General features: G+C 42.1%; 1 protein-coding gene across 3 annotated transcripts in view; it reads right to left on the bottom strand.

Annotated features, from left to right (window-relative positions):
- Positions 1-19,020, bottom strand: part of ST8SIA5 (ST8 alpha-N-acetyl-neuraminide alpha-2,8-sialyltransferase 5) — a gene marked incomplete at both ends in the record, with an annotated part of 39,815 nt that extends 20,795 nt beyond the window's left edge. For 2 of the 3 annotated variants that reach the window (XM_080637616.1, XM_080637617.1), the window contains one exon: positions 18,890-19,020. In XM_080637616.1, the coding sequence (XP_080493742.1) occupies positions 18,890-19,020 (131 nt within the window). Of the gene's footprint in view, positions 1-4,957; positions 5,066-18,889 lie in introns of all 3 variants that reach the window. The other variant, XM_080637615.1, reaches the window with a different exon arrangement.
- Between the last annotated feature and the right edge of the window lie 5,248 nt (positions 19,021-24,268).

Genomic DNA, 24,268 nt, shown 5'->3' with positions numbered 1-24,268 from the left:
GGCTAGAGTTTTTTCTTTACAGTGTGACAAATCTGTCTGGATTTTCATAATAAACAGCATCAGAAATGTCCATCCACCAAGACAAAGTCAGCTTCCAAAGATAGCCTGCTTATCTTCCAAATGAAAGATTTTTACTTGAAAAAAACCAAAACAACAAAAGTGTTTCCATGAACCAGCCCCAAAATCATGTGATCTTCCAGAGAAGAGGAGTGGCTTTTGTATTTCTGTACTTTAAAAGCAGTTCATTGATAGCTATATGTACCTCATAAGTAACCTTAGAAAAGTGTATTCACCCATCTGTCAAATCTGAGAGGTGCTCCGTTTCTAGATTCCCTGTTTGATCTGCTCCCGTGACTTCACACACAGTTTACACGTCTGTACAGTTGACTGCAGCTGTCATACCCCGAGGATATGTTTTTCATAATGACTTTGACAGCTCCTGGCAAACTGGCACTGGCATTCTGATCTTGATCTGTCTTCACATCTCAACACACAGATCACAGAATAAGAGAGTGGTTTGCATTCAAGGGGACCTTTAAGCTCATTCAGTCCCAACCCCTGCCACGGGCAGGGACACCTTCCACTGGAGCAGCTTGCTCCAAACCCCTGTGTCCAACCTGGCCTTGAACACTGCCAGGGATGGGGCAGCCACACCTTCTCCAGGCACCCTGTGCCAGCGCCTCACCACTCTCACAAGGAAGAGCTTCTGCCTAAGAGCTCATCTCAGTCTCCCCTCTGGCAGGTTAAAGCCATTCCCCTTGTCCTGTCCCTACAGGCCCTTGTCCAAAGCCTCCCTCCCCTTGTAGGCCCCCTTCAGGTACTGAAAGCTGCTCTTAGGTGTTCCCAGAGCCTTCTCTTTACCATTTGGGGATTGTTTGGCTCTGCTGCCCAATACCACATTAGCAGTATGAATTGAGCAAACAGCCACTCCAGCTAATTAGCTAATGCTAATGTTGTTCCCTTCTCATCTGTCCACTTACTCCCTCTACAACTGGTCTCACATACTACCCAATACAGCTCTGCTGCAACAGCTGCATGTATAGCAGCAGGAGCTAAAGCAGAAACAGCCCTAAATGACATAGCAAAATCCAGGGTACCTCTGCAGGTTGTTCACTCACCTGTGATAAGCCCACCTCACAGACCATACTTCCGAATCAACACCACTACCTCCTGTGCTTTCTAAGTCATTTCTCCCACAGATTGCCATGCATCTTTGTTTAGAGGTTTTCCTACTGTACAATGTTTCACCTAGAATGATTTATTGAAGAGTATACCGAATTCTAGTTTTAGGGACACTTTGGTGTTTTTTTATTTTCAGAGTAGCTGTATCAAAACATTGGTTGCTGACAAGCAGCAGTGTGTACATTCTCAGCTACCGTCCTGGCCAATGAGGTCTGATGGCCCAAGGCCTTACTGAAAAATGCGAGTTTGTCTGAAAAATGTGATTTTGATGAATCCAGCTGATTACACATCTATTTTGTAGCCACTGGGGACAAAGCTCCAGATTTGTCATACTGAAGAATTCACAGTGTACAAAGTGACAGGCCCAAAAGCGTAAAGCTCATGCCTTCTCTCGCCTGTCAAAGGCTTCTGTGGTGTCACCACCTAAGTCTTATATTGAAATCTTCAACTCAGATGGACTGATGGCAGAGAACATCATAACCAACCAATATAGCAGAAAGATCATCACATCATTAAGGCAGCTTCTTGGCAACAGAAAATGCTTTAAAGCATGAAGACTCAAAATCCCAGTAAGTTGTAAAACATTAAAAAGAAAACAAAGGAATCAGGGCTCTAGGAAGCAGATGCACCAGGTAGAACGCTTTACCTGATTCCCCATGTCCTGGGTTCAGCAGGACTAACCAAAGAGGTATTCCATACCACAGCATGTCATGCCCAGTATATAAACTGGGGGCAGTTACCCAGAAGGGCTAGATCACTGCTCAGGTCGGGCTGGGTATCGATCGGGTTGGTGAGTGGTTGTATTCTCTTCCCTCGTTATTTCCCTTATCATTATTATTATCATTGGTCTCTTTCATGGACACACCCTTGTCATGGGGAAAGAGCTTCCCAAATCTTCGCTCGTGAAGTCAAGCCATGATGATGATGATGATGATGATGATGATTGGTGGTAGCAGCAGTGGTTTGTGTTATACCTTAGTTACCGGACTGCTCTTATCTCAACCCGTGGGAGTTACATTATTTCAATTCTACTCCCCATCCCTTTGGGAGCAGGGGGAAGAAGAGGGGGAGTGAGTGAATGGCTGCATGGTTTCTGGGTTGCCAGCTGGGCTTAAACCACAACACCCCGCAAGGATGCTGTAAGATTTGTAATACATAGTATAAGATAAAAAGCAAAAGGTATTTTTGCTTGAGCAATGGCTCAAGCAAATGGCTCAAAAAAATGGCTCATTTTCTGAAGCTGTGTAATGAACTCCCCTGCACAGTAAAAACATTCCAACTGCAAGCCACACTTTAACTTTGTACATTAGTTAAGGTCTGAATTAGCTTCTACTGAGATCAATAACATGACATTCTTTGTTTCTCTCCTACTTACAATTTTCATGCGATGTTTAATCTTCACTGTTCATTGGTTTTGATATGGCCACTACTCTCACGAAGACTGGCTATCTTGCAATTCTAATGCACTTTTAATTCTCTCAGTGTGCTTTTGCTTTCAAAGTCCTTCATTTTTATCCAACAAATCACTCCTACAGAATGAGTTGTCAGTTTCTCTACACTATGTATTAAGTTACGTAATTAAAACATAAAGAGTAGTTATAGAATATACATGGGTTAATACCACATACTTAGGAATAGTTTTGTGCACTTCAGAAATCTCTCTGGAGACCTATAAATATATACAAGTAAAATCAGGTCAGTAAAATGCAGTCTGCAAGTTTTCCATTTGGTGGAAAGAATTATTCATCAGAGGAAGGCTTGTTTTCAATTCATTTCAACAGCCTGAAGTGGGGTGTTAGATTAAGACTCTCAGAGGATGTCTAGTGATAACACAGTAAGAAAGGTGATTAAAGGTAAATAGTAAACAATTTATGACACAGCTCTGAGGTTACTCACCATAGTGTCTCACCTCCACATTTATACAGTTCTATTTTATTTTGCTATATCCTTGGCTTTCAGACAGTAGACAAATGGATAAATAAAATCTGCAACACACTTATGTGCAGTATATGTTTCAGACAGACTTATCCTGAACTCAAAATCCCCCTCTTTCAGATCCATAGTCATTAACATGACGTAGACTTTGAAAGTGGCATCTTTTATTGATGTTATAATCTTTGAAATTTTTGTCTAACTTGTGCAGCTTGAGCCTGTTTGTATAAAAAAAACACTTGCATCCTGAACCTCTTTGTCTGTCAAGAGGCTAAACATATTAAGAATAGTACTGGCATTCAGTGCCTTGCACATAGTATATATTTTGCTGTCAAGAGTTTTGTTTCCCTATCCTGCAAGCAGTGATGCTTCACTTGTTTCTTCACTTGATGCTTCACTCTTGTCTCTGACTAGAGTATACAGACGGGAAAATCTATACTTATTAATATTCTCACATCTTTATGCTACATTCACTTCTTTTATATGCCAAGCACCTAAACTGAAGACTTTACAGACTACACAAAGAAGGCAACAAAAGTAGATTAGATGGATGGATGGATGGATGGATAGATAGATAGATAGATTAGATGGATAGATAGATAGATAGATAGATAGACAGATTAGATAGACAGATTAGATAGATAGATAGATAGATAGATAGATAAAAACATACATAAATAATTAACCATTTTTCCCTTCCTCTGAGTGAAAAATCACAGCCTAAGTTGGTTCATTTTCTAAAGAACCTTAACTAGTTAAACCAGCAAGTACTGTTCATATAGGATCAGGTTACAGCAACAGGAAATGCAGCATCACTGTGGTTCAGTGAGACTGGATGGGTTTTGGCAGGTCAGGCTTTGCACTTCTGCTTGCCTTTGAAATGCTACCAGCTCCACAGCTGCAGTGGTGTACAGTTACCACAATGATGATATTTTAAACAAAATACGTCATTTAACCAGGGAGAGTTTTATTTACACATAGGTATTAATTGTAAACTTATTTTAACTCATTTTATTTGTTCTTTCACCTACAGCCTTTCTAAGATGTCCCTGCTACTTACTGAACTTGATACTATACATGACTTAGGACTTTTAACTTCTACAGTTGAGGTTCCAGGAAGATATCCCAATTATTCACCTTGTGCCTGTACCTGGATTTATGCAGATGGCCTGTGATAGCTATGGAGCTCTTGAGGCACGACTACAGCCAGTTTCCTCACTATGCACATGGCTCTTCATGACCTTTCATATACATGCCAGTCAAAAGGATCCTACCACAAATCAGTACAAAAAGTTCATCAGTGAAGAATCAAGAAGCACATCAGTGCTTCTCAGATTTTAAAAGTAGTGTAAATAAAGGAAATACTCCAGTCTTATCTATATAGAACCTTTTTCTCTACTAGGCCCTGGAAAGATTTCAAGTCAAACTACGGATATTTTAGAATACATATTCTCTTACAAAGGAAGCCTCAGGGCAGTGTGCTCTGTGTGCATCAATACTGTCATGTTCGGACATTTTTCACCGAAGTCCCACCCTCCCAAACTGTCACTGTCACATTGACACATAGCATTGGTGGGAGAACAGAAATAGGAAAGACCAGGACAAGAAGTCCCCATCCTGTGTACTGCACAGATGAATATGGCATATTACAAAATGGCCCCAAAGCCTTGAAGGGGTTAAACAGCACAGCGCATGTGTATCCCTGGCATCTTCTGTGCCACGGGGAGTAGAACCAAGCAGCCAAAGAAAGTTGCAAATCGCATTTTTCATACAGCCTGCACTCACATTATGCTTTATACAAACAGAGAGAGGTCCCTTTAGTCATTCCCTCGGGTGTTGGTACCTGGTGCCTGTGTCACTGCCACTCTTCATTGCTCCGTCATCCGTGAAATTAAAGGTGCCGGTCCAATTTGCCAATTCCTCACCATTCTGCCAGCTAAACTGCAGTCCTCTAACAAGAAAATGAGGCAGTTTATATTTGATATCATTCATTAAGTCTATCAGCATGAGTTCTCGACGTTCTTTTTCTTAACACAGAAATGTGACTACGACACATTCATCAAAAACAATAAGATATCAAGAACCAAAAGACATCATCTCAAGGTGGAAAAAACCAATTTTCACCTCCCATAGACTTTACAAGTCATTGACTGAAAACAATACCAGACTCCCCAGCCAAATTGGGAGGCCAGTAATCATCTGTGCTCATAAACAACATACATACGCATGGAGCGGAGCAAGGTGCAAAAACCTGGAGACATGGAAAACTGCAGGGCCAAAGAACTAAGCCTTCCAAACTTAAATTTGACAACTACAGTAGTTGTTAAATGTGGTGGGCACTGGGCCATCCCTCTGACTTTTTGGCCATGCTAGCAAAAGATTTTTCATTTGATGCCTTCTCTGAGTCACACTATATTGCATCTCTTCTTTGCTTGGGAAGATGACATTTTTTAGTCAATGCATATCACAGTCATCATCTGTTTTCCAAACTTTCACAAATTCATTCCAAGACCCATGATGCCTATAGTCATCTGGAAACTACACCTAGAGTTGGGAGGAAATCTCACATGAATTTAAAAGGCTGAGTCTGAAGAAACATTTGACAACACAAGTCAAGTCTTTCCCTTAGCTCAGAAGTCAACGAAAAAGAATCTTGCAGATTGTTATTTTTAATCTTCTTCTTCTTTTTAACCCAATTTTATGATTTCAGAAGCCTGGCAGCTGAGTTGTGAATATTTGGTGCTGCCAATACTGAAAGTTAACTTCCCGGTTGGGCTGTGCAGGGACAGCCAGGAAGGAATCTGCCAGCCTGCTTTGCCCACATGAAATGGCATTCACTAGGACCCCATTAGTTTTCACAGTCCACAAGCTTATTACAACGGCTGGAGAATCTCTCAGACCACATCCATCCTCCAGGCCAATTGGCAGCAGTTCGAACACAGGAAATTAAGAAGGAACAACAACATGAGGTGTGAAAATAATGACTCCTGGCTTCCCACAGCAGAGAAGTGGAGTAGCTCTAAACAGCTTCAAAAACATATAGTAGGAGTTCATTTGTTTTGTACTGTGGAAATGTATGCATGTAACTTCTGGTTGTCAGCTAGTTTAAGACAACCTTGTCTAAGTATCTGCAGTGCAGGCATTTTCACATGACCCAGTTGAACTGATTCTTAAGAATCACAGAATCACAGACTGGTTTGGGTTGAAGGGACATTAAAGCTCATCCCTGCCACGGGCAGGGACACCTTCCACTAGAGCAGGTTGCTCCAAGCCCCTGTGTCCAACCTGGCCTTGAACACTGCCAGGAATGGGGCAGCCACAGCTTCTCTGGGCACCCTGTGCCAGCGCCTCAGCACCCTCACAGGGAAGAGCTTCTGCCTAAGAGCTCATCTCAGTCTCACCTCTGGCAGGTTAAAGAGCTGTCCTAAGATGTTTCGCTCCCAAAAAAGGTAGGAGAGAAGCACTATGAAAAACTTAAAAAAGCTTCCTCTGACTCTTCCAAATGCATTTTCATTTCTTGCATGTTCTCCTGTGATCTAATTTTGCTTTTAAGTGTAAAAAAAGAAATATTTCAAATTACGGAAGCCAAATTTTTGCTCATGGGAGACCCATTCTTATTACTTCTAGTTAAATACATTAATGCAATTCTCCTGTTTTCCAAGAAAATCAAAATAAGCCAAAGAGACTGTGCTGATCCAAATAAGAAAAATGAGATTATATTGCATACTTACATCTTAGATTCATATTAGAGAAGGCTACTTTGGTGATCAATCTGGAGAATCACATCAAACGGTGTAGAGGTTATGGTATAATGGCTACAGGGTAATGAAGTGCTAAGGCTTGTCAGGAGTCCCATACTTTGTATGTTGTTCTGAGAGTTTTTAATCAGCTGAGGCTGCCCAAGGTATAAATTCTGAGTAGAATATTGGTGTGAAGAAAACATGAGAGAATTCTCACTTTTACTAAGGCACATTCACTTTTAGGCTTGTTGAAATAAACACTTGTGATTATCTCCCATGTACCACAGTCTAACACATTTTTTTGCCATACTGGAACTGATATGGAAAAATATTTTTTTTGAATATGCATGTCTCTTTAAAAGGCATCTAAATATATGGCCTTAAAAATATGTTTTAATTGCTAAGGCAGCACTGAATGGAGAGAAAGGGTAGAAGTGTGGGAAAAACAAGCTGGAATTGTACTTTTTAATTGGTTTTAAATTAGATATTTTGGGCTTAGATATGACATAGCAGTAATCTAGATAAATAGCTGGTGTCGTTGTATCCTTCCGAGGTGAACTTTCCTAAAGCATAGCCAACATCCTGGCAGATGAAATGAAGAATTAAAACATTTAGTAAAGTCTTTTCCCTTTGTACATCTCCACATGTAACAGCTGGAGGTAAAGCAAAGTAAATGCTCCAAGGAGGAGTGTTGTGAATCTGTCCACAAAGCAAAAGAGATGATAAAACCACTCTTTACTGCCTTCCTCTCATCAAGCCTTTTTTGGGAACAGGGCGTACTGCCGCTGAGGCTCCAAGTTTAAAGGGGGACATGCACATTTTGGGTAATATCCAAGAGGAGATCAGGAAGACTAACACTGAGGAATGGTAGGTATGTCTTATGATGAACAGCTTGAAATCCTTAGCTTTGAAATAGCAGAATAGGGGATCTAATTGAGGTACAAAAATATCTAACATGGGCAAGAAAGGGTGGAAGTATGACACTTCAACATGGTAAGGACAAAGTGCTGAGCTGAGGTTAGGGTCAGGAGTAAGCCAAGTGTCTGCCCCTGAATGTGACAGGGAAAAGGGTCCACAGGGTGCTCTTCTTCCAACTCCAGATACTCAGAGGTTAAGAACACATAGACTTGAATAGACACAAAATACACTACCAAAGAAGCATTACACAGCTTATAGGACTGAGGCTGAGACCAAGCTGCTGCTCTGCTTTTTCTGGCATGGTAGAGCAATAAACTTCTTCCTCCTAGTAAGAACAACTTCCATGAATAATGGTTTGTAGTATACAGACTGAGTAGAAATCAAGAATGAGACACTTAAAAAGCACTGACCTGGGTTAATTCTGTTTCTAACAAGATTACTGAGAGTTCTACCATTGATTTCAATCAGCCTTGAGTTGGGAGATTTCAATTTAAAAGTATAAAGTTTTCTAATCCTCTCAGCTGTCAGTCGTAAACGTTCATAAAAGCTGTTTGGCCAAATCTGCAACAGCCTGAGAAAGCAGGAAAGAGACTTCAACTGCTCCATCAGTATACTTCTTTGGCATATTACTGTAGTTAAATTCACTCTCAGCAGTAACTACATTTAAATAGGTAAACAAAGAAGAGGTGAATTAAACTGTGAATCAGAATTGCATCAGGAAAGCACATGCAGGATGGAAACAGAAAAGGAAGAGAAAAAGCAGCAGAACAAATAAAAGAAGGAAAGCAGAGCAAATTACTTAAACATAGACATCTCCCATGTAATTTAGACAGTGCATGTCAAAGAGTTTAAAAAACAGAAAAGCTAATTTTAAACATAGGATCATTACCAATGATTACCAGTGGTGGAACTTCGTCATTTGCTCAATTCGCCCTAATGCTATTTCCTTCTAAAATTAGTACATTTCCCCAATGCATGAGGCTGATGACAACAAGGAAAGGCTTTATAAAAGATGCAATAACCAGAAACACTCAGTGCAGAGATGCTACGTCCTGCCCAGTCACTGTAAGCAAATTTCTCATTAAGGTTTATAGGCATCACTAGGCACAGGACTTACCCCTAACAAATAAGAGTATGAGTAATGTTGTGCCTCGCATTAGAGAAACTCTGTAAAGTGGGATGTCTTAGCAGTAAAGACCTTGAAAAACCAATTGTCAAACCAATATTTTGATCCTAATTAGGAATGGTAAACGTTGAATCAGGATGTGGTCAAATAAACACTGGCACAATGTAACTGTAGCAGGAGAGGGTGAAAAAAACCCAGAAAATTAACAAAACAGCAGTAATTCTGAAGGACTTGTCAAGACCAGCTGTCAAGAAGCAGCAGGCAGCAAAGCAGACAGCAAAGCCTGTTGCTGCAATCCAAACAAGAGACAACTCCTGCAGAAGCAGAGGTTTTAATAGCAGAGGATATCAAGCAATTATGAGTCTTTTGAACTGTAAGGCAAGAATGAACAAGTGGATAGATTGCAGCATGAAGATTCATATTCATGCTGCCATCCCACTGAGATCCCACCTCAGAGATGTCTCACTGCCTTTCTAAAGCACAAAGGCAAGGTGACAATTCAGCTCAGACAAGAAGCAAGGCTTTTAAAAGGGAGCTATTCTACAGCTAATGAAGGGGCAAGACCCAACAGACTTCAAGCTCAGCTGGCAGTCCTGTCTGGGCTTTAACCAGACAGCAGGCCATGAGTATGCAGCAGAATTTGTTCAAGAGAGACCCACGTGCTTGGAAGGTATAAGAGCAGTTTGGTGGACGTGGCTGAGTAATGAAGTGATCAACATCTGTGGGTAACAAGGACCCAGTGACAACAAGGGCATCACACAAGTGGTGCAAGGAGATGGCATGGAAAAGTACCCCTGCCACTCCAGTGCCAACATATTCCCCAGAAACCACCAGCTCATCTCATATAATCCCAGCCAGCAAGCTCCTTCCACTCATCTTTGAAGGTGACAGCTACCACTACCCCCATCCTGCATCTGCCAGAGGAAGACTAAAACCAGAAGAAAGCAAAACCAGACAGAAAATAATGTCATTTTATACCAGTGAAGTTAAGCCAAAATCTGACTCAGCTTGCTTGACTACCACAGATGGTCAAGCAAGGGGAAGCAGAGGAGTCTACAGATTCCTTCTCCGGAAAAGTGAAAGGAAGATATAAATGTCCAAAGAGAAAGACAAATTACTTAATTTTCTTTCTGAGCTCCATCTCTTACTTGCCTTCACTGGTCCTACTCTTTATTTCTAGTAGTTGTCATATTCCTTTTCTATACACAATCTTCCTATCAAAAAAGCCTTTAGGAGGTGACAGCAAGCCCAGCATTTTTGACACCAGCTCCTACTTCAGTTAAAAGCTAACAGAATACATATTAATTCTGCATATATCATTAATACTGTAATAATCACATTTCTATAGGCCTGGTCATGTTGTTGTATTACAGGGTGCTGAACTACCCAAACACAGGAAACACAGACAGTCCAGGTCATGCATAGGCTCCCTAGAGTCAATGGAAAATCACTTCCTTTCACTGTATCTCAGGTTTCCTATTTCGTAATTTTCATACCCTTAAGAGGAGAAACTGAAGACTTCAGTGTTAAATGATCATACTATTCTCTTTGCAAATGGAAAGCAATGCCTCTAACCTGATAACAGCTAGGTATTAGAAAGTCAGGCGGTTAATTTTGCTGAAGATCCAGTTCCTTCTTTCTGCGAAATAAGGAAACTATGACTCACTGCATCCACAGGGTGTATGGAAAATAAAATGAAAACAGTGGTATGCATGACTGACCTGCAGATGAGCATAATTGAAAACACTCACTAAAATGGATCAGAGAACAAGAGGAAATTGGGCAAGAAATGGGAATATCAGGAGTCTCCAATGTGACAGACTACTGTGCACAAGTGAAGACAAGCATAATGGCCAACACAGATAATAATAATCTAGAATCATAGAACAGTTTTTATTGGAAGAGACGTTAAAGCTCATCCCATTCCAACCCCCTGCCATGAGCAGGGACACCTACCACTAGAGCAGGTTGCTCCAAGCCTCTGTGTCTCACCTGGCCCTGAATAGCTGCTCTAAGGTCTCCCCTTCAGGAGCCTTCTCTTCTCCAGGCTGACCCAGCCCAGCTCTCTCAGCCTGGCTCCAGAGCAGAGCTGCTCCAGCCCTCACACACCTCCATGGCCTCCTCTGGCCTTGCTCCAGCAGCTTCATGTTCCTCTTGTGTTGTTGCCCTAGAGCCAGATGCAGAACTGCAGGGGGGGTGGGTCTCATGAAAATATGTGGCAAAGAAGGAACGGTAAATTCACAGAAAAGAAAGAAATCCAATAATACAGGTCTTATGAGAGGAAAAATATGGATAGAGAATGCTGGAAACAGGCACATCTGATTACATCACACATTTGGCCATATTATATCAAGGACAAGCTTGGTTCTGCATATTACAGGAAAATGATAGTATTAAAGTGGTGGAGGAGTATATTTTGACTAGCACGAAGAGCGGATTTGGAAACATAGGTGGGAAGCTTCTGGATTCTAACCACTATTATAAAGAAAAGGGGTTTGTTTCATGTAGCACTTTTCACGTTTGGGTTAAAATTTGAATCAGATATCCACATCCAACATCTGAAAAATCTGATACAAAATCACTTCCTAAGAAAGATGAAACAGACACAATGCCAAAACTCAAGTGGTCTGCTTAAATCGGGACACAGTGTTGACAAGGACATCCAGGACATTGAAGGATACCTTTCGAAACAATATAATCTTTCATTTTCTCCTCTACTGCTGGAAGATAAACATCCAATGAGTAACAGATAATCTGCATCAATTTTATTTGTAAGAATTATTTATGATTAAGATATTATTTGTAATAACTGGGGGCAACTCAAAAGCCACAACAGAACGATCTGACAGTGAGGCAGATTGTTTTCTTTACCATAAAAATATGACAATCAAGCCAAACATTTTAAGATAGATACCAGCAAATTCTGACATTTGGGATCGCAGCTCAATGCAAAGATACCTGATGCATCATCAGTACCCTAAGCAATCTCACCATAGCATTAGCAATCTGACTGAGCTTATCACTTTGCATCTCACTTTTCCAGAACTAGTATGTTCAGTATCAGGTCAAATGCCCCTACGCTGCAGTATATTCTTCAGCATACCCACAGTGCCCCATTTGCACTAAAGGTTCATGCTGAAGATGAACAAAATGCCATTTAGAGTTGATATGCCTGTACCCAGCATCAGCCACAGGGGTAGGCAGCGTTCCCTCTCTCCATGCACAGAAGTGAATGGCTCAATTTCCTCCTACCTCCAAACTGCTGACTGCCCAAGGTTTTCAGCTAGGACAATGAAAAGCCTAGCTTTGGCTGTGTTTGTTCTTACGGAGAATGTCATGAAACTACCAGTAACAGAGACCGCTTTTAAGGTTTTCATCATCAGCACTAAAGCATAAAAGTAGCTAAATAAAGAGAACATAGCAGGACAGTGACTATCTGCAGGACTGATGAAAAACCAAAATGGATGCAAGCAACAGAGGGCAAGGACGCCTCAAAGAAATGAGAGGTTAAGTCCACAGTTTGCCTGAAGGAGGCATGGACTGCTGAGCAATGAATACGCTTGAATTAAAGAATGACAAATGAAAAAGCAATCGAGGGTAAGAATGAGGAATGGCAAAAAGTAAGAAAATGCAAAGCTTTGCACAATGTTTACATCTAAACCAAATCCAGCAAGTGAAAGATCAGGAAACTCCAATCAGGTCAAAAATAAAAAACTGGATTACCAGGAGGTCTGCAACACTGGCCGTGGAGGTCAGCGATCGAGGATGTGATCATGCATAGGACTGGAGGGACACAGGTTAGCACAGCTCAAATCATGAAGAATGGGTTTTGGGCTTGGCTTTCTATGCATGTAGCTGAGATTGAACTTTGTACCTGCCCATACACAGACAGAGGGGAGGCAGCTTGTTTTCCCAAAGTTATGGCAGGTTACAACAGGTGGTTTTGAAGGAACTGTCACAGGGTTTAAATCACTCTGGATGACAGGGCTTTGATTTACAGGTCTTGAATGCTAAGGCATTCGCACAACTCAACCATTACCTTGTCATACAGAGGCAACAGATCTGGGTCAAGCTCAGAAAGCAGAGTTGGCCTTGATATTCAGCCAAATATTCAGAAGGAGCTGTTCGCATGGACAGAAGTAGGCCTAGATTCCTGCACAACAAAGTTGAAGCAAGCTGCCACGGGGTATTATATGAATTAGAATTAGGATTTAATTTTCTCTGTATTAATCAGTAAGCTGCATTTTGGCTGATAAATGGGGCACCTGTAATTCACTACTCCAGGTCAAGAAGCTTCTGCAGAGCTCCTAAAGCCCAGTAAAAAATCATATAATCCCAGACTGGTTTGGGTTGGAAGGGACCTTAAGGCTCATCCAGTTCCAAGACCCCTGACACAGGTAGGGACACCTTCCACTAGACCTGGTTGCTCCAAGCCCCGTCCAGCCTGGCCTTGAGCACTGTCAGGGGTGGGGCATGAGCACTAGAACACTTCCATGGTTAGAACTGAATGAGCTTTAAGGTCCCTTCCAACTCAAACCATTACTGTGATTTTACGATCTTAATGGCAGAGGTGCAACACAACAGTGCTAGAATAAAGCCAATCTAGAAGGAACAGGTGCACAAACCCTGCCTGTTTTCTGCATCAGAGCCAGGGAACACAAGAGAGGAAGTAACATACTGTCATGCTCTGGTACTAAAACTTCAGCCACTTGATGTTTTTCTGTAAAAGCATTTAATACTACAGGTCAGAAAAAAGCTCCAAGTATCATATGATAAGATTTTGGCTTTGGAACAGTTTTCACAATGAAAGTCTCTGTTGCAGCCTGTGGTAGAGCTGTGATATTGTTTACAATTTTTTTCGGAGTTTTAACTCAGAGCTCACATACTTGTGAGCTCTCTCTTCTGCTGTAAGGAGACAGGAGCTTTACGTAAAGCAATCAATAGCAGCAATGAGAAAGCGAATGGGATGACCAGAGGGGATGACTTTGCAGGCAGCTGAGTTAATCTATCAGCTCCCTGTTCATTCTGCCCTCTTCATCCCATTGCTGCCTCTCCTCTGAGCTCTCCCCCAGCACAGGCTCCAGTGCTCCTCAGATCTCTCGGAAAGCTGATTCAGTTCCTGGTCTTGGCAAGGTTAGTTAGGCGGGATGGGGATGCCAGCACCCTGTGCCCCATCCCCTTGAAATGCTCTTGGGAATACCCTGTAGCAAGAAAAGCATGGCTGGAATCTCAGCTTCTCCAGTCACTTTATGGTGATGGCCATATCCAACAGATATACATATTGGTGTATACAGCTTCAAGGATTTACTGTCTCCTGAAGTTTCCAGTGCTCTTGTCCTCTAAGAAAACCAACCAAAGCCAAGACCTGCTCTGCAGCCCCATCAGGGATTCATGGAAGTGACTCACGGGTACCATGGTATTTTGCTGGGATAATATTTCACTCTGGTGAGACATGGAAGGGGCACAGAGCTGTATGTTGAGAGATGACTCACAACGTGACCTTCAGCTTACGCTGCCTGGGAAAGATGTTTAAATGGAAAGAGACTTTTAACAGTGGAATAGATTATCTTAGGACATGGTTAGTATCTTCACAGGGTGTTATGAACAGGTCAGAGGAGCACACACCAGGCATGGGGCAGGACGTGGCTGTAGTTCCTCAAGAGCTCAGCTCAGGACAAAATACAACTCAGGCCACATGCAGCCTCCATGTCCACACTGCAGCTACTGCTGTCACTGGTATAAGACATGATCTTGTCTTACAGCATGGTACAGAATAAATGATCTCTCAGGTCATAGTCCAGGTTTATTTTCTGTGGGTTTATTCTTTATTTTCCTACTCTGTGGGGGGGGAAAAAAAAAAAAAAAGCTACCTTTCTTGCATGGGTAAGGGAAATGGTAGAGATGTCTGAGGACTGATTTAAAACTGTTGAAGAAAATCTGCTCCAGAAATACCAAAATGGTGGTATAACCTCAAGTTATGAGCAGCTGATATTAATTATAGGGTACACACACATAAGACAGATGTTTTATTCTCATTTAAAAGATGTAAGGCTTTCAAATAACGCATGCTGCCTGCATGGGAAGGCTTGCTCTTTCTTGCTGTGTGATTCTCTGAGTTATTGTACATGCCCCCTTTGACAGACCTCAGGGTAATCTCTGTTTAAAGTCTTCAATGGCTTTGAAAATGTGTTCTCCTCACTTGGCTAGAAAAAAAAAAAAAAGCAGTTTTAAAGAGGCAGATTCCCTTCTTCAGCTGACTCTCACCCTGTGCAGAAGTTAAGCTGTTAAAAAAACAGTATTCAGTGAATTTCCCACCAATAGAATATCAGTATATAACGAAGTATTGCTCTGATACTTTTCCCCTGCCAAAGCAGGCAAAGGACTGTTCTATTGATCTCTTCTATGCTACAGGCTGGGAGATGAAGATATGGACCCTTTCAACATTTTTTACTGTAGAGGCATTTTCCTGATGTAATCCAGGATTATTCCCTGCTGGCCAAACATGAGCCCACAAAAAAAGGCCAGCCAGCCCTCAGCTGAGCATCTGATTCAAAAGGAAATTCAGCTGAAAGCTGAGCATTGGAAAAATGAATCAATACAAAAGCAAGCGGCAGCTCTGGATTTAAGCAGAAGTCCACAGTATTTAACCTACTTTAGCAGATCAATGCAGCGGATTTTTAATCATCACATTAATCCTAAAATAAAAATAATTACCCCAGAGATCTGTATTAAAGTCCCTTAATTATATCTCATTTCATCATCCTTTTTACTCAGGATCAGGGGCTACAGAGACCAGAGCTTCTCGATGCCACTCTCCAGCTTGTAATTTAACTCTTTCATTAGGATACAGTGATAAGGCATTGGCCTTGCTGAGAGCATCCACATCCATCCCACTTCGGGGACAACTGAAAAAGGGGAAAGAAATATGGGAAAGATTCTGCTTTCTAATGGCGTAGTACCAAACAGCAGGGGAAGGAGCAGAGAACATTATGTGGGGGGTGAAAACTATGTGAATACCTAGAAATTCAATCCCTGCATTCTCTTCTTCTTACAGCAATGCCAAGAACTCATTAATGGCTCACTAAGGGGAAAGAGAAGACTTGAGCAGAGGCTAGGCCTCTTATCAGTTTTCACGGAGCAGAGTTTATGTCTTGCAGCATACGTCTCCTGCCTGCAGTCCTGCCACCCCCACAGCCAGGTTTGGGAGCATGGCAAACACAGGACCACAAGCCTCCATGGCATCCTCCATGGAGAGCTTCAGGTGGGATTTTATGTCAATAAAACCAGGCTGTACCCTGCTTGCAAGGACAAGTGCCATGGCACAGCTTACAGCTATATACAGATAACTTTTCCATCTTTCTCCGAGAAAAGGGTGGTTTTGTCCACACAGTTTATTGGAACCATTCCCTAGTCTATACTGTCCACTGCTTGTTTTAGGTCAGATTCCCCCTGCTTTGCAGGCCTTTGACCGTTTCCATCATGTTCTTGCAGAGAAACAAGCTATCCCTGTGTGAGGCTGGGCAATTTTCATGTTTCTCTAAATATACTGGGGAATTTCTTCCCACTGCCTTGGGAAGAGGCCCAGAGGCCTGTTATCGTTGCAGATGTTGGGATACAAGCAAAGGGTATCATAAAACTGGCAGCATGTTGAATTCTAGTGAGTAAATAGCTTTAGGTTTAGGCAACGTCTCCATGCTCTAGCTTGGCCAGCGGCACCACAGCTATAAATATCCCACTTCCCCTCTGCAAGGATGCTCTCCAAAACCACCAGCTCTACTGTGGCCCCTGGAGGTACAAGCTATAATGTGTCCAAGGAACGTCACAACTGGCATCAGTTTCTACCAGGGGACTTAACACCGGAGGTTTGTGAAAGGAAAGAGTAATTCAAAGGTTACAGCTACCTCCGCATGGAGTAGACTGGCAATCAAACTGCCCGGGAACGGTCACCATCATGTACTGCAGGGCATGAGATTGAGAAAGGGGAATAGAAAGCGGAAAAGTACCTTTGTGATAATATTATGGTAATGATGTAGGCTGCTGTGTAAATCACCTTTCTATCATTAATAACTGACAACCCAAGACTGCCACATCCTGCATTTTTATTTCCATGAAAGATGAGAACTACAACTTCGAAGAAGAAAGGAGAAAAAGTGCTTTTTTCCCTGCACTGAGCAAGGTGGGGAACCTCTTTGAGACTCTTTCATCTGATAAGAAAAGAGGAAAAGAACAATTATAAGATGGAATTAAAAAAAAAAATAAAATAAATACTGTTTTCCATTCAAAGAGACAAAATGTATGCATATCTCCCTGCTTGAGCACTCTTGATGGCAGAGTGCTCAGAATCAGACTGGGAACTGGACATCACCCTTTCTTCATTCCCTGCAGCCCACTGACAACAGGAGAGGCTCTCAGAGCACGAGGCAGGACAGAGACTGGCCATAGAGGTCATGCACTAGAATAGTTTTAGTTGCATCTTCTCATGATTTTACCTTCTCCATTTTTCATTTCAGTCTATACTTGGGATTTGTTTGTCACTGCTCCAAACCTGCTGCAGTCATTTTGACTTAGAAAAGCAAGTGTTAATAGGGCTGCAAGATCTCCAGGACAAATGGAAAAAACTGAGAAAAATAAGGCAACTGGTCATAAAGTCATGCTCTCAACACCCAGGAAGATCAGTTCTATCCTTCTACCTAACAGGCTCCTGAAGCCCTCAAAGGTGAAGATTTTATAACTCCTGGGTAGCCATTTTCCTTAGAAGTTTCCATTCATGGTTAAATTCCTTCCTGCTGCAACTTAAGTCCATGGCTTCTTATCATGTGGTGAGTCTTTACACATATGGGTTTAATACCTTCCTCTTCATAGGAATAGTTTGGGTATTTCAAGACAACTATATCCCCCTCTCAATTTTCTCTGAGCCAAACAAACAAGTTTTCTACACCTCTGTTCATTCTTGCTTCTTCCAACTGAGTCACATCTTTCTGGAAGTGAGGTGCCCAAAAAAAGCATCCCCCAGCCAAGGCTTCACTTCTATGCAAGGCACACAAATTGTTTTGTAGATAACTACAACACTCCTGTCTATACATATTAATACCATGCTTGCTGTTCCCTCCCAGCAAGAAACATTTGCTGATTTGTCAGCATTTTCCTTGCTCCTGGCACAAGGCAAACAAGTACATCAGTTGAAACTCAAGCGAGAATCAAACCATTGATCTCTCCTGGCAAAAAAGCAGCTAAAATCCAGTAAAAAATTCCACAGCAGCTGCCTACACTACTGAAACCCACTTACCTCAAAGCATGTGAGAGAAACATTCACCTTTATAAAACTGTACAAGCCATAACAACTCAAACTAGATTTAAGTAAAATAAACTCTGCATGGGTCAAGGTTAAACATTTGAAGAACCCCACTGGTGTTTGCCGTAAAAAGAGCAGCATCACTTTCAGATCAAAGACTGATGTGCTTTACAGCAAGGCAGTCTCAGCAGTAATTCATGAGAACAGAGCAGTAAAAAATAAAGTGCTCCCACTGTTACCTGGAACATTAATATTACCACTTTGATTTTAGGAATCACATCCACATTTGTTTCTAAAGACATTAAAGTTCAGGCAATGAGCATGCTACCTTAACCTCTCAAGCCATTTCAGCCTAAACTTATATAGGGTGAAAAGCGTCTGTGTCAGAGTCTGATCAGGGGCAAACACTCAGGTGGTGCAAGTCAGTCTAGTGTAAGTTAAGTAAGACCTGGACTTTTACAACAGCTGAGAGTTAAAACACAATCTAACAAACACAGAAATCACTATATTCTCCCCATCATTATCCTTCATTAATAATCTAACAGACATTACAGATGCCTCATGCACCCCCAGAGTGACAAGAGATTGTCAGCACAACACCCAGGAGTGATTCGAACTGTTATAATAGTGCTGCTGGATCTCTATCTCAGCTCAGTCCAGTCGGACAACTTTTCATATTCCATAAAATCCCCCCCTTACCTTTTGAGATAGTTTCTCCCATAGAGGATCTGCTGCAGCAAGGTGACCACGGCAAAGGCGCAGATGAATATGAAGAACAAAGTTCTGTTTCCCAGCAAATCCCTGCTTGATGAAGGGTCAGAGTATCCCATCCTTCTTAAAAGCCACTGAAGCGCTACTGGGGAAAATTCAGTTCATTGTCACCTTCATGCCCTTTTTGCTGGGAAGCGGAGGGGAATGCTTCCTGGCTTTTCTGTGAGCAACACAAGGACAAGGTGTCCCATTGTTTAGCCCTGATGCCCCTTCCTTGCCCCTTTAGATGTTTACTTCAGGACTCTGCGTAATGGCTTGCTTCCATGGTAAAGTTTCCAGGAGATTCAGATGTGGGTAAAATCTAAAATCGTCTCTCAGTGCTCTTTCAGCACAAGCAGCCTGTGCTGTGCAAGAGGCATTCTGTTCCCTCTAAGCCTCTCTTGAAAACCCGCTGCTAGCAATTATCTACTTCAATCCCATTTTCAAATTCCAGATGGGGGAAGCTGCAAATAAACCAGAGAACTACAGCCAATGGCAAACACAGGGCTCCGGCAACCTGCGTTGGAAGCACATAGTCGTCAGCTCTTCTTTGCTTCTGCTCAGTGATTCCAACAAAATGTGCTCACAAGGAGACGTGACTGGGGTGTGCTATTATTGAACAGGCATGTAACGATCATGAGGATTTCGTTCAGTCCCCCTGCAAAAGAAACAAAAGCAGCAATCTGGTCAGGCTAGCAGGAAAGCTGCAGTTTGTGTAGCAGCGTGGTGTTCGTGCCATCCCTTCGGTACTGTAGCATTTATATGCAGAATGCACCGCCTTTAGTCCTACACCGCTCACTATTTGGGCTTCTGTTTCCCGGGGTTATTCCTTCAGAGTAAGCACAAGCAAGGTCACTATGCATCTCTTCAAGGACAGAGCTCTCAGTTCCTGCATGCTGATTTACTGGAGGCTTTGACTAGCCTCACAGCCGCAGAGAGGGAGCCTGCCTCTCAGTGCAGGCTCTGAGAACCATTCATTTAAAGGGACAATTATTCTGATTGTTCCTCCATCAGAAACAGTCCTCTTTTGAAAGCGCAAAGCAACAAGACCTTGTCCACAGCCACCGTAACTCCTCTAAAAATTTCCCCATTGTGAGGAGAGGCTCGATACAGCTTACAGGGAAATCAATGGGAGTTTTGTTGCTGACTTCACTGGGAGAAGAATCTGGCCCCAACCCTTAGCTTCTTTACAAGTTCCAATGAAAGCTTTATGCATGAATGAAACACCCTGGCTAGGAGGTTGTTTTGCCCCAATAACAGATGAGAAAAGGATTTTGACAACAAAAGGGCGGGGGGGAATCCTTTGTCTATGAGAATGGGAAGATTTTTATGTGAATAAATTTTCCAACAGTTAAATCAGGGTGTGCAAAATGTTGCAGCATGCCAGCAGCCCAGCTTCTGGACTTTGTCTCTGCTGTAATTTGTGCTGCATGGCAAGAATCATAGAATCATAGAATGGTTTGAGCTGGAAAGGACATTAAGTTCATCTAGTCCCAACCTTCCTGCCATGGGTACAGATGCTTCACCCTAGATGATGCTGCCCAAAGAGGACAAACGTAACATTGTACAACCCTTTCATCACAGTTCCTGTAGCCAGGGCTAGTTCTCAGCATGACTTACAGCCATTCAGGCAGGACAAGTAAGGGCTAAAGCAAGATTTGCCTTACCTAATTTTAGGCAGCAAAAGTAAGAAAAGTGTTTAAGGTAAGCACATGGTCACCCTGAACTGCAGGCAGGAACCCTCAGGGGAGAACAGCCCTTTAGACACCCTTGACTTTAAAGGGAAGGTGTAAGGGTCCAGCCTCTGATAAATCCTTCTTCAGTCCCTTTCGAAGGTCGCACACATGCATTTAGAACCCTGCTAAATGCTTCAATTATCACCTGTGCATAAAAAAAGAGTGGTTTTCCTGGGTCAGGTCAAAGATTATCCAGACCAGTGCCTTGTCCCTGACAGTGGCTACAGGGAAGTAGAAGAAGAGAGCAAGGACACAAAATCACAGAATCATAGACTCATTTGGGTTGGAAAGGACCTTAAGATCATTCAGTTCTAACCCCTGGGCATGGGCAGGGACACCGCACACTAGATCATGTCACCCAAGGCTCTGTCCAGCCTGGCCTTGAACACTGCCAGGGATGGAGCAGCCACAGCTTCTCTGGGCACCCTGTGCCAGTGCCTCAGCACCCTCACAGGGAAGAACTTCTTCCTTATATCTAACCTGAACTTCCCCTGTTTTAGTTTAAACCCACCACCCCTTGTCCTATTGCTACAGTCCCTGAATACAGAATACTGAAACTCCCTTGGGAACACTCTCTTACCATTCTGTGGTTCAGCATCTTCCTCAATCAAGGAAAGAAACACAATATTTGGTTAGAAAAACAACAGAGTTGGATGCACTCGTTTGTACTGTACTGGGAATAATACACATACCAGGGGACTGCAAATTAAATAGCAGAAGCAGTTTGATTCCCTCTTGTAAGTCATCAGCTCTAAGACCAAATCTATTTCTTGGAACAATCAGTTCATGTAAGCCCATATAATAGGAGCTTGTTTCTATATAAGAACTGTACCATTTGGATGGATCTAACCACATACCCTTCTCTGTAACAGAAAAAGCAGTATGGCCATCAGAAGTCACAGACTGGGACCCCACAGGATGCTATACAGGCAGATTTGTATGGAGAAACCGAGAGGTGAGGCCAGTAGGGCAGATGGGAATGTAAAGGTTCTTAGTAATTTGATTTCTTAGATTTTCACTGAGAGCTTTGAATATCCTCTCCAATAAATTTGTCTCAGTTGCTGCAGGAGTTATTTTACAATAACAGCAAAGTATTAGAGAGCAGAATCTGGCTTCTTATGACCTTCTAAGGGTGTGATGCAGTTTTGCAGATTTTAGTATCACCTAGGTTTTGGTGAAAATTCAGCCTTTCTTCCTCCATTTTCCTACATTCAAAGTCATTTTTTCTTGAGCTGTCTGTGCTGTAGTACACCAAACTCATAAGCCTAGCAGCTATTCTTTCTCCTGGTTTGATGGTCAGCCTGAGCTGCACTAAACAGCCTAGAAGCACCATGCACTCTCAGTCAGTCTTTGATTTGCTGTGTTCTCTCATCCTTCTCTGCTGTATCAGAGCTGGCTAGAAGATATAGCACCTGAGAGGCCTATGTGTAGGAGAGCTGCAAGCCTAAAGCAAAAAGCAAAACACAAAGATATATATTATAACTAGAGAGGTTTTTCTGTGCCAGATCTTGCGCAGACACCGTTCCTCATGTCACATGTAAAATAAATCTGTTTTCTGCCTTCAGCCCAGTCCTACAGTGACACTGCAGAGCTGGAAGTAGAGCAGCTCTGTGCAAGCATAAAGAAAGAGGATGTCTACTAACATATTTTCAAAGGATACTCAAGGTTGCCTGCAGTATTTGTTGTGAGTGAAAACAGTCACATAGTGCATGCAGAAGGGCTGAATGTGCAATGCCAGCACACATTCCCAGGGGCCCTTTGAGAGTTTGACTTACCAACTACAGGCCTCCTGGAAAGCATCATGCCTCTGCAGAGATTTTGCAGCCTGCACTTAAGAAAAGGGCAACAAAAGAGCCCCTCAGAGTTTGAGAAGGGCTTGGGGAAAACGACATTACAGTAAGTTGTGTGGCAAACAGATTTGCTCATGACTGGGGCCCAGATGCCGTGTACACTACTGACTGCTAGTCATGTAGGCATTGACCCTGCAACAGGCAATGTAGCTACAACGGCACTAGTAACATATACGGAGTGCAGACCACATCACACTAAACTCCAGTCAGCACCACACCAGAACACAAGAACCCAGTAAATAAGATCTCTCTTCCATCACCAGAGGATCGAGTATCACTTAACTCATACCAGCCACTCAAAACATCTCTTATGAGTGTTTTGACATTATGAGATGTTGAAAGGGAGATGGATAATCTACACGACAGGCACAAGCTCAGAAAGGGTATTCCTATATTGTTTCTTGGAGCATAGACCTCAGATGCTAAAGTAAAAGTGGCAAAATGGAACTGCTCACAGCCTATTGTAATATGAAACTGCCAGAAGCGGTACGTCTTACGCATTGCTGGCCTTTATTTCCTATATGTGAGCTGCTTACTAAATATCATCAGAGATAATCTATCACAAGAAAACTCCTCCAGCTGAGCAGTGAGACTCTGAGTCCTCTAAGACAAACATGAACATGTTTGTCTATGATTCTATGAACATGCTCCAGATAGTCATAGCCTTCAATAGTTTATTGTTTGCTCTTAAATAAAAATGAAGCTTTTTTTTTTTTTTTTTTGAGAAGAAGTTAATATTGACTCTCAGAAAGAAAGAAGTTTTGGCTAAGCACGAAGACACACAAAGAAAGCTGAATTAGCAAAGGGATAAAACCTGTTAGGAGTAAGACTGTTTCTCCTGTGCAGGGAACAAGTACATCTCTGCTGGAAGGACAATATGCAGCCCTTAATTCTAAGCTGCAGTTTATGTTCTAATGTAAATGAAACAGGAAACTTAGTTTCTGATGGACAGGTCTGACTGGGAATTTCCTTTCACTGAACCTCCCATCTGAATCAGTGTTTGACTGACTATGCACCCTAATTCCATCTGAAAGCAAGGTCATTTAGTAACTCAGATAGCAGGATTCTCTGCTGGTTGTTTAAACCACTGAACAATTTAAACTCACAGTATTGTACAGTTTCAGAGTAAAGCAAAATGTGCTTCACATTCCTCTTCAGGGCTTTTTCTTTCCCTGCTCAGCCACTCTCCATTCCTCTTCATGTCTGTTATGCAAATTAAAGAACTTCACACATAGCATAGCAGAATACTACAGGCTGTAAATGACTTTAGTAGAACACTTTTTACATTTCATTCTTTCCCCTAAATTAAAATCAAATCAAGTTATTTACAGTTTCTATGATGCTTGTGTCAACTGCTAGATCCTTGATTTTGCAAAGCACTGGCACATAGGTATATGCCTGAAAGGTTCTGCTGAATATGAAACTCATAAACATATGCTTATCAATATTAATTCTTCTGCAGATATAAAACATGAATTCATTAGCATAATCTAGTGCTTAACACAATGTCTAGTCCCCCCTCACTGCCACAAATCCATATGTCTTAAAGTGAAGTAAGCTGAAAAGATTCAGCTAAGATGTAAACATTTATTCCCCTCCGAGTTGGACTAAGCCATGAGGAGATGACGACAGCTAATTCGGCACCAGGTCTCCTACCTCTGGAGCTGCCTGAAGTGGAGGAAGTGTTCTGAAGATAACATATGGTCTGTACAATGAATACACATTACATCATCTATTGAATA

Source organism: Psittacula echo, assembly GCF_963264785.1.
Source record: "Psittacula echo genome assembly, chromosome: Z".
Lineage (NCBI taxonomy): Eukaryota > Metazoa > Chordata > Aves > Psittaciformes > Psittacidae > Psittacula > Psittacula echo.
The sequence above is the reverse complement of the archived record's forward strand: the minus strand, read 5'-3'. Positions and strand labels throughout refer to the sequence as shown.